The sequence below is a fragment of the Crocuta crocuta genome, unplaced genomic scaffold (genome assembly GCF_008692635.1).
Source record: "Crocuta crocuta isolate KB4526 unplaced genomic scaffold, BGI_CrCroc_1.0 scaffold21, whole genome shotgun sequence".
NCBI lineage: Eukaryota > Metazoa > Chordata > Mammalia > Carnivora > Hyaenidae > Crocuta > Crocuta crocuta.
In genome coordinates, this window is record NW_027527938.1 from 3,557,901 (window position 1) to 3,569,841 (window position 11,941).

The following is an 11,941-nucleotide window of genomic DNA, read 5'->3' on the forward strand; positions in this document are numbered from 1 at the left end:
AAGGAGAAAAAATAGTTGGAAAGAGGGAGGCAAACCATGAGAGACTGTTGAATGCTGAGAACAAACTGAGGGTTGATGGGGGTGGGGGAGAGGGGAAGGGGGGTGATGGGCATGGAGGAGGGCACTTGTTGGGATGAGCATTGGGTGTTGTATGGAAACCAACCTGACAATAAACTATTTAAGAAAAAAAAAAAGAAAAAAGAAATATATTTAAGTGATCATTTTTAGCAGTATTATTTGCTAGTCAATTAACCTGGAAAGGACATTCCCAGTGGTCCTTTAATTATCTCGTGACATCATCTTCAGGCCACACTAATAAGAACTGGGAACATTCAGAATTGATGAAGAGTCTGCACATAGTTATGAAAAATCTATACAGGGAGATCTTCAAAATTTCAAAGCAAGACATTGATAGCAATGCCTCTTCTGTCTTTTAGAAGTTTGATATTACCCTTTTTTCTTACTTATCTATCTCTCTGTGGTTTTCATTGTAGCCACAATTAGGTTTGCAAGACAGCAAGGGGGGAAGAGGCAGAACAGCAGCCTCTCCATGGAGGTTTCAGTGAACCCTAGTGGTTAGGTCTTGCCACCTAAAACAGGTCAGAGCTTTGTGCCTGCAGGCAAGTAAGCCCTAAATCTCCTAAGGGCTTATTCTTAACAAATTACTCCTTAAGCTTTCACACACAAAAAAGCTTTATCTGATGACCTGTCCTTTCCTATGGTCCAATTCAGTTCTGTGAGTTTATCCAATTGAGACAATAGAATCTCACTGGGCTGTGAGGAATGACATATTCATTACCTAAATAAATAAGTCTAAGGAAAAATCTCCAGTATCTAAGGAAACTGAAATAAAATGTGAAATTGTCAAGACATTTTGCTTAAGTATAAAATATTCATGTGCTCTGCTAAACTCCCATAAAATACAATATACTTCCGTCTCATGCTCCTCACAGGTTTCTAAGGTAAGAAATAACTTAAGATTTCCAGGCGGCATAATACTTGATACAAGCTCTAGACTGAGCCTGAGCAGCCTATCAAGTGAACACGAGTTCCTATTTTCCTACTAAGGGGTACCAAGGTTCACTCAAAGGCAATTTGGTGAGGTTTATTGGCAAAAACTAAACTAAATGGAAATGAGAGGCCTGCTCCCTGCTGTCAGTAATTCAGAAAAGCTGATGTGGCATAAAGACAAGAAACAGCACGCCATGGAGAATTTGCTAAGCCAAGGAAATCTCAAGGTGCTTTTTAGTCACTTTGACAAGACAACGGTATCACTAATCCCTTGTGCTTATAGCCAATCATCTATAATTTAGAAGCAAGCTGTATCAGGTACATGCATAAACAGCTAAGCCTACTGTGGTCTGACTCAGCCACATTATTTTAGTTTCAAACTTGCACTCACCCCATTTTGATTTTAGCAGCCTCTGGTAATCAGGGTGAAGGACATAGTGAGCGTTTTCTGTGCTGTTGTTCCATAGAATAATTTCTCCATCATAACTCCCTATATGAGCCAGGATGGCAAACACAAATTGTCAGAAAGTTGGAAAACATGAACAACAGCAATGAGAAGTCATTATCATTAATACCTTAGGTAGAGTCTGGCACATAGTAGGTAGTCTGTATTTTTGGAAACATGAATGAATAATAAGTAGCACTTTTATTAAACTTTAGAACTTACAGTCCTCATAGTCTACCTGTGTATTCACTATGATAGAAATTACTGTCATATTCTTTTATTTTATAGTAATCAGTCATTCACAATAAGGGCTTTGTGATTAAACAATGTGAGTTTGATTCCCAGTTCTGTCACCTACTGGCTGTGCAAATGTGGGCAAGTTATTTAACTCTACCTAGTACCACAATTTCTTCATCTATAAAACTGGATTAAAAATTGTATTTATTTCATAGGGTTGTTATGAAGAATGCAAAGTACTTAGAATAGTGCCTAGCATATTATAAGTACTGTTTCTAATAATCATTATACTTTTATTTATTGATGAAGGCAAGCAAATCAAATCATTCTAGGTTTCTGTTTCCCACATCTATTCATCTATTCTTGTGTGTGTGTGAGTGTGTGTGTGTACATGCACACATGTTGTCTTTTCCTTCTCTCCCTATATTCTTTATTGAATAATGCTTTCTCCAATTCTAAAATTTTCCCTCAAGAAAGTCCTTCCCTATTGCTCATCACAGAGAATACAGAAAAGCCCAAATAGTGAGATTCAGTCTGACCAAGCTTGTCCTGGGGAGAAGCAATGCATGACCAGACTGCTGCTCTTAGCGGCTCAGTGAGGAGAGTTCCCTACTGAGCAGAGAATCAATGTCAAGTGAAGAGGAGCACAGAAGAGCTGAATTTGAGTGGGATGTACAGATGGTATCTTTCTTGGGATTTGGAGACAGAAGAGAGTAATACATACTAAACTCTGTATTGTTCTGGAAAGAGCAACCTGTGTAACTCAAATGTTGCTCAAGGATTATGGATTTGCATGGCTTAGCTGTACAGGGGAATATCCATCTTCTTCCTATGATTTTGAAATTCTTATGGTATAAGGTGCTTGACCAAACATTTTCACATAGGACTGATGAGATGAGAACAAATGAAAAAATCATCTATCCACCAATTGCAAAGGTCTCTTATGAGACTTTCACAGTATAAAGACACAGCCTTATAGCTTATTTGTCTCCATCACATTTCAGTATGTGATCCTCCCTGCAGAGATGGACTTTTAGCAGCTATAAAGCAAATTCAACAGCAGAATATTTGATACAGAATATCGGCCCTACTGGAAAGTGATCATGTAAGTCCTGAAGACAGTGGAAATTTAAGTGTACACAGACCTGTAAGCCTCATATTGTCACATGTCATAGACATCCTGGCTTCTTTACTGTAAACTTTAATTCCTCTTAATTGATGACATTTTGGGTTCTATTTTTAAAAATTAGGTTGTCAAACTATGGGCTGTATAATATCATGGTGCAATCTATCTTTATAACTTGCTTTCTTTGGCCAAAAATGATACAACAATTTCTGATCCTCTTTCATTTGTCACATCAAAGCATGCCCATGAATCCTTTTAGGGGTTTAGATTTGGAGACATTTTGTGAGGTCGGTCTTTAACCAGCATTACTTAGACTAAATTGTGCCAAAGGGTTAGCATGTTCCCATTATGAAACATCTGAGTGCCACAGAGGTGTGATTTGTTCCCATCATCCTTAATGCTGTTTCTGGGAAAAGGATAATAACAATAAAAGCTAACCATTTACTGCTAAGCTTACTGTGTGTCACACACTGTAGTAAGCCCTTACACAGATTATCTTACTCAGCCTTCACTGTAAACCAAGATATTGGTATATTATTATTAGCCAGAGAAGGCTATGATTACAGTTTAAATGACTTGTTCAATATGATGCACTGGTAAGTGGTAGCACCAGGATCTAAAGCCAGGNATATAATATCATGGTGCAATCTATTATAACTTGTTTCTTTGGCCAAAAATGATACAACAATTTCTGATCCTCTTTCATTTGTCACATCAAAGCATGCCCATGAATCCTTTTAGGGGTTTAGATTTGGAGACATTTTGTGAGGTCGGTCTTTAACCAGCATTACTTAGACTAAATTGTGCCAAAGGGTTAGCATGTTCCCATTATGAAACATCTGAGTGCCACAGAGGTGTGATTTGTTCCCATCATCCTTAATGCTGTTTCTGGGAAAAGGATAATAACAATAAAAGCTAACCATTTACTGCTAAGCTTACTGTGTGTCACACACTGTAGTAAGCCCTTACACAGATTATCTTACTCAGCCTTCACTGTAAACCAAGATATTGGTATATTATTATTAGCCAGAGAAGGCTATGATTACAGTTTAAATGACTTGTTCAATATGATGCACTGGTAAGTGGTAGCACCAGGATCTAAAGCCAGGTAGCCATGCTCAAGAGCTGACAGTCATGGCCACTAGTATATTGCCCTGGAAATAAGGACCAAGGATAGCTGAGGGCGCAAAGTCTGATTCTTCAAGAAATCTATCCATTCTGTAGTTCCAAAAAGACTCTTTAGAAGTGACTGAGCCAAAAGAAACCAAACTTTCAACCAGTGATTGTCAAGTGAAGATTCAATTAACCTGTAACAAGAGTTTGTGGAGGTAAAAATGCAGCACATAAGATATCATCACAGTGCTGTATTCCTCCTTTCCATTTTTCAGGCTGGATGAAGTATTGATTGAAGTTTTGTAGTCGAAACACAGTAATAGCCCTAGTAAAAAGGAAGTAGAATTGAGCTGTGAGACCAAATCTGATGTAGACATTGAGTAATCAACAACCATTTATCATCCATAATCCTGAGCTTCACACTGAACTTTTTTGGGGGGGATTTCTGTTTAAATTCTCTGGTATATTATGAATATTTAATATTAGAAAGTTAATTACCTTTTCACAGTCATTACCATTAAACATGTATGCATTTATCAGATCAATTATCCACCACCAAGACTCTAAACAACATATCCCCGTATGGGTAACAGGGAGCCACAAAGACTTACTTGACAGTAACAATAAAAAAGGAGATGAGTCTATGAAAAAAATAGTATTTGGTAGTTTAAGCAAAATCAGTAAGCTTTCTTTTCATAAGAGATTCCAGAACAGTTAACATGCTGACATTCCCTGTGGCATTTTCCAGACTTACCCGACCACAGAGTCCTCTTTCATAAAGCACCTCGAAGAGCTATCATTTGTGAAACACACTTAGAAACTGCCACTCCAAGGGAATAGGACTCTGGACAGATACATTTTGAATAGAAATAATAGTTTTAAAAAGGCCAGTATCTTGGGGCACTGCTATGAATTTGACAGGCCAGGATGGGCAAAAAATGAAATGCCTGGTGTCTGGTAAAGAAGGAAGGAGCATGAAAATTAAACTGTGGAGGCATCGATGCCACCTTCTTTCCACCTGATGATTGAAATTCTGGCTACCAGACTATGCCAAGTCTCTCTCCTTCTAGAGGCACACACATCCCAAATGACCATTTATAGCCACAGGCATGGAGTTTCTACCCTCACTCTCTCTTCGTCTACCCAAAATCCTGCTTCTATTCCTACCGCTCTAAGGTCGCCAAATTGTCCTGTCACAGCAAATCCTCCCTCTGAAGGATGTGGCTTTCTCCTCCTGAGAATTCTTTTCTTTCTAGTACGTCTCACTTCTCTTCCTGCCTTCCTGATCTTTCATTCCCTATTCTCTATTACCCTATCTGCTCTGTCTCCCCTTCTTTTAATGTGGACACTCCTTACTGTCCTTCTTCTATTCCTCTCTCTCTACTCAAGTGGGCTTGTGCAGGGAATCCACATACCACTGTAAGTTGCAATCTTGCTTCTCTACAAATGGTTCTTAAATTTATCTACATTCATAACTTTTCCCAGTGTTGAGAAGCTCCATTTTCCAGGTGACAATCCAGATAAAGCTCCCATCAGCAACATCAAGAAATCCAAATTTTTCATTTTTCCTCCACACCAGGTCTAGATCCTGAATTCCCAGCATTCCAGCCTCCTGTGTGTTTCTCTTCCTCAGTCACATCAAATGCTTAGATTCCCCCTCTGTGAGATGTCACCATATTCATTCCTTTTTATTTTAAATAGCCAATGATAGCTTCCCAGTTCAGGGCTCATTGTTGAACAATTGTCACAGGCACTTGACCAATTTCATTGCCTTTAGTCTACCCTTTCTGCCACTAGATTAATCATTCCATTTGGGAACTTTTAATATATATTCATTTTACTAGCATTTTTGGTTTCTACCTGGAAGTCCATATTCAGGTGCTGCAGGGGATAGAGTTATGAGCATAAAATGACTAAAATGAAAACTGAAATGTGGTAGATGTCAAGTAAGTATGTATCAATTGCTGTAGAGGTCCCAGTATAGAAATCAAAGAAAGCTGAGTGAGGGATCATATTTGAGCTGGACCATAATAGAAGGCCAGGATTTGGAAGAGGAAGATGGCACTTTAGGCAGAGGGAACAGCCTGGTCAAACATAAGGCTAATGCCCCATTAAAAAAACATTTACTAGTTTTCCACTCTCTACATGCCAAACTTTAAACGTGTGGGCCTATATTCAAGACCCAATACTTTTTGAGTCTAATCTTCTTTTTTAGAATTAGTTCTCTCTATTCTTCTACCCTTGATATTCAAAGTAAAATATGAATGTCCAACTAATATTTGACAGAGCTACTGGAAGCCATAGGATAAAGTGTTAATTTTCTTTAAAAAGAGTTTGGGGAAAATATTTTTTATTTTAAAATAAGGATAAATGAATTTATGTAGCAGAGTGCAAAGTTCATCTGGATTTAAAAAGTAGAATACAAGGCTTCAAATAAATGTCTTGATTACAGGAACTGTTTGAACTACTAAAGGTATTCAAAGGCAAAGCTTCTGACACACATTTTCTTATTTAAGACAAAAAAATGTAATGTTTATTTTTGAGAGAGAGGCAGAGCACAAATGGGAGAGGGGCAGACAGAATGGGAGACACAGAATTCGAAGCAGGCTCCAGACTCTGAGCTGTCAGCACAAAGTCCTGCACGGGGCTCAAACCCATGACCCATGAGATCATCACCTGAGCTGAAGCAGGATGCTTAACTGACTGAGCTACACAGGTGTCCCTGAAGCACACTTTCTTGTTCAACACAAACAATATCTTTATTGTTCTCTAAGCACCCTTCACATTTCTAGCTGCTTTGTTTTAATTCATGGTGTGCTCATCCGTCCCTCTATGGATTTCCTTTCACATGCAGTCCCACATCTATCTAGCCATATACCCATTATCTAAGACTCATCTTGTTCTGATAGACTTCCTTCATAACTAGAGTTGAAAGAAATATTTCCTTCTTCTCATCTCATCATTAAGTACACTGTTCACATTGTACTTAAAACATTTAATACATATTATACAGCTACACCCCCCTGCTAGATTGTAAATTCTCAGAAACAAGGAATCTTGTCTTATTCCGCCATCCCACAATAGCAGGCATTGTGACCTACTCATATTGAGTGTTCAATAAATATTTGTCAAAAACATGAAAGAAAAATTCTCTGTCCAAATGCCGCTTCCTTAAGTAAGCCTTTTGTGACTACCCTGTCTAAACACTCTTCCTTGGGGGTTAATATCCAAAATATATAAAGAACTTATACAACTCAACACCAAAAAAGCCATGCAATTCCAATCTAAAAACGGGCAGAGGACATGAACAGACATTTGTTCAAAGAAGACATAAGATGACCAACAAACACCTGAAAAGATCACTAATTATCAAGGAAACGCAAATCAAAACCACAATTATATATCACCTCACACTTGTCAGAGTGGCTAAAAACATAGAAAATAACAAGTGTTGGCGAGGAAGTAGAGAAAAAGGACCACCATGCACTATTGATAAGAATGTAAATTGGTACAGCCATTGTGGAAAACAGTTCCTCAAAAAATTAAAAATAGAATTACCACATGATCCAGTAATTTCATTATTGGGTATTTACTCAATAAAATGAACACTAATTCAAAAAGATATATGCACCCCTATTTTTATTGCAGCATTATTTACAGTAGCCAAAATATGGAAGCAATCCAAGTGTCTATGCATGAATGAAAGGATAAAGAAGATGTGGATAAAATACACATATATATAACACATATATATAAAATGGAAAATTACTCAGCCATAAAAAAGAATGAAATCATCACTTGCAACAACATGGCTGGATCTGGAGGATATAATGCTAAGTGAAATAAGTCAGAGAAAGACAAATACCCTATGATTTCATTCATATGTAGATGCTAAGAAACAAAATAAATGAACAAAGAAAAAAGACACAAACCCCAAAAGGCTCTTAAATAGAGAACAAACTAGTGGTTGCCAAAGGGGAAANGAGGGGATTGGGGGGAATGGGTAAAATACGTGAAGGGGATTAAGAGTACAGTTACTGTAATTAGCACAGAGTAAGGTATAGCATTGTTGAATCATTGTATTGTACACCTGAAACTAAGGTAATACTGTATGGTAAACATACTTAATAAAGAAAAGAAAATTTGAAGTGGGTAGCACTATTACTTGGAATTTTCAATCAGAATAAAACTTGATTTAAATGAAAAGATAAAAGGGGTGCCTGGGTAGCTCAGTCGGTTAAGAGTCCGACTTCAGCTCAGGTCGTGATCTCATGGTTCGCAGGTTCGAGCTGTGCTGACAGCTAGGAGCCTGGAGCCCGTTTCAGATTCTCTGTTTCCCTCTCTTTCTGCCCCTCCCCCGCTCATGCTCTGTCTCTGTCTCAAAAATGAATTAACTATTAATAAAAAAAAAAGACAGCAACTCTTTAAAAAATAAATTAAAAGATAAAATAAAATAAAAAAGACTCCCTTGAGTCTCTCATCCCTCACCCTACATTTCTCTTTTTACAATTATTATTATAATGTGATATTGTGGTTTAGATTTATCTGCACTTATTATCTCTGCTACCAAAAATAAGTTCGTGGAGACTTTGGTTTGTTTTTTTTTTTCTGTATCACCAGGGTTAGACTAGTACCTAGCACATAATAGGCATTTAATAAATATTTACAGAATTAATGTATGAATTATTCTTTCTTTAAAAAAAAATCAATTATTTTAGGGGCGCCTGGGGGGCTTAGTCGGTTAAGCGTCCGACTTTCGCTTAGGTCATGATCTCGCGGTTCGTGGGTTCGAGCCCCGCGTCGGGCTCTGTGCTGACTGCCAGCTCAGAGCCTGGAGCCTGTTTCAGTCTGTCACTCCCTCTCTCTCTGACCCTCCCCTGCTCACGCTGTCTCTCTCTCTCTCTCTCCTAGAAATAAATAAAACATTTTAAAAAAATCAATAATTTTAATACTAATATTCTTTTAATAATATTAATATGAGGCTTAGCAAGGTAATAATATATTATAAAGAAGTTACTTTGCAGTTTGAAATTGCCATAAATCTCCTAAGAGCTTTACATGTATATAGTTTGAATTTTTTCTTTGCCTATTGATAAGTTTGGTTGAAGTTTCTTTATCTATTGATAAGTTTGGGCATGAGGAGAGCAGGGTGGGAGTGAGAAGGAAGAGATCAATCCTATACCTCTTCTATTATCTCTCAGTCAAAATTCAATTTCAAATGTCTTTTTGCCAAGGTACCCATATTAACTAGATATATTTAGGTAGTACGACCCAAAGGCTCAAAATGCTTCTCAAAAGATGGTGTAGGGGCGCCTGGGTGGCTCAGTCGGTTGAGCGTCCGACTTCCGCTCGAGTCATGATCTCACGGTTCGTGGGTTCGAGCCCCTCGTCGGGCTCTGTGCTGACTGCCAGCTCAGAGCCTGGAGCCTGCTTCAGATTCTGTATCTCCCTCTCTCCCTGACCCTGCTCTGCTCACACTGTCTCTTTCTGTCTCTCAGAAATAAATCAAACATTAAAAAAATTTTTTTAAAAAAGATGGTGTAAAAACTATCCCTTCTGATATTTGACCTTGTGTGTCAAAATGTTGAGAAACTAATTAGCTGCCACCTTTCCCTTAAAACCTAACCTGAAACTTTCCATTGAAATGACAGTTATCCTTAAAATACCTTAAGAATCCACACTGCATTTCTTAACTTTGTCCATTTCAAAGACAGCTTTTTTTTTTAAGTTTGTACCTTTTCCAGGAGTTAAATTGAAGTGCAGAATGAGCCAATTTTAAGGCATTTGAGGAGTCTGAGAGAGTTGTTCTTTTGACATTGAAGAAGGAGTTTACTAGTTTCATCTCATACCCATCTGAGATGCTGAGTCACTGTGTCATCTGTCAAGATGATCAGACCTCTCATTCAGAATGTAGATATAATGACCAATTCTATGAGAACAAAATTAGTTTACCTGACAAGCACAAAAAAATACAAAAAAAAAAAAAAAACATTAAAAAAAATCCTCTGTTAAGATGAATGAGCTGGGAAACTAACTTTTACCAAAACTTATTGTGTAGAAATTGTCATCAAGAAAACAAAGGAAGACAATCAACTGTATTGTTCTCTTAGAGGCTAATTGTTCATATGTTGTTAGTCCAGTGATAAGAATCTATCCTTGTTCAGTCCATCACTTTTTAAGCTTAAAATCAATATCTCAGAGGCAGAGAATGTGTTCAGTATAAATCAGTTCATTTTTATTCGTTTTCCTAAAATTTGTGGAGTCAAATTTTGGACACTAAAACCATCACAAAAGTCGATTTGAGGGCTATTTGTGAATTTCCAACGTACCTGCCCCCTCCTGACTTCCAACATGGTTATTCAGAGCAAGTTACACTTTGGAAATTTTCATTCTGGTTCTCTCCCTAATAATAGAAACCAATTGAGTCACGTGAAAGTATAGTACCATAGTAAAGCAATTATTAAGAATTTAATATCTTCTGATAGATAAGTTTTATTGTTGAGGAACTTCAAATCCCTAATCTAATTTCACTTAAAATGCTTTTAGAAATCGAATGATATCAACAGCTATTTATTGAGCACCTACTTTTATAGAGTTTTGTGAAAGCTGCTATCAATATTTTCAGAACTACTTGAAATTATACAAAAGATTCTTTTTTATATTTGTATGAGTCTAGATATTTTACAGAGATAAAACCTTCTTAAACAAAGGTTTTTCCTTTAACAGGAAGGAAAGAAATAAAGTGGGAGAAACTAAAAGCCTTAGTCTATTTTTAAACAGCACAGAATCATAAAACTTTAGGGCAGGATAAAATCTTGTACTATTATGATTATTTACTTGATTTTACCAGAACTATACATATTATATGCAAATGAAAAGTTAATCGATCATCTATTCATATAATTTCACCGGTATAAATATGACTGGATATTTAACCAGGCATTATTTAATTGGCTCTATGTCAACTCAAAACCTTATCTCTAAATATATTTTGCTCGAAATGGTAAGAAACATATTTCTACAAGTTCTGAATTTAGGGGTTCTCTTTAACAGATTTAACATATCCTCTAGATCTTAACAAATGTATTTTTAATTTTTTTAATGTTTACTTATTTTTGAGAGAGAGAGAGAGAGTGAGTGGGGAAAGGGCAGAGAGAGAAGAAGACAAGAATCTGAAGCAGGTTCCAAGCTGTCAGCACAGAGCCCAATGTGGGGCTCAAACTCACAAACCATGAGATCATGATCTGAGCAGAAGTCAGACACTTAACCACCTGAGTCACCCAGGTGACCCTAACAAATGTATTTCTAGATAAACAACATAGGCTCTCAAGTTCAAGTTTTGCTTAGGACCGCTTCACAGTGGTGTTTATCATATCCTGCCTTGTGTGAGTAGACTCCTCAGTTAGAATGTGATGCCCTTGAGAGCAAGAATCATGCTTCTTCACATTCAGTCCCTATAGTCCCTAACTCAGCACTTTCGACCAAGGTGCAGTTTAAGAATATTTGTGGGAAGGAAAAAGGAAAAATAATAGTAAGCTAAAATCTTGAGGTATTAATTTGATAATACATGTTTTTTATGGATTTCTTCAAACACACGAAACTGATTCATTAGCTTTGATTGACATAACCAACCAATTCAATCAGATTACTTAAGAGAATATAGTTGCTCTCCTATGATTTAATGACTCCATTTGTAACTCAGGAATGGTGGAAAGAGCATGGACTTTGGCATGGAATCCAATTCAGCTGTCTACTAGCTTTGTGGTGTTGGCCAGGCTACACAATCTCTTCAAACCTCATTTTCTCCCTTGTACAGAAGGACTGGTAATACTTAGATTCTTTGTTTATTGTGAAGAGAGAATAGATTTGAATAACTATCCTGCTTGCTTCTTAATTCAGAGGATGACCATGCGTAATTAATCTCTCTAATTCTCAGATTCCCTTTCTACTTAATAAATATTAATTAAGTCATTCAACAAATATCATTGAGCCTCTACTAAGAATGAGAT

The 11,941-nt window shown here is 37.1% G+C and overlaps 1 protein-coding gene across 1 annotated transcript in view; it reads right to left on the reverse strand.

Annotated features, from left to right (window-relative positions):
* The window catches only part of WDR49 (WD repeat domain 49), a 136,920-nt gene that overhangs the window by 40,346 nt on the left and 84,633 nt on the right, over positions 1-11,941 (reverse strand). The window contains exons 10-11 of the mRNA XM_077752230.1: positions 4,127-4,257; positions 1,403-1,501 (exon numbers count right to left, since the gene is read on the reverse strand). Of these exons, the coding sequence (XP_077608356.1) occupies positions 1,403-1,501; positions 4,127-4,257 (230 nt within the window). The remainder of the gene's footprint in view (positions 1-1,402; positions 1,502-4,126; positions 4,258-11,941) is intronic.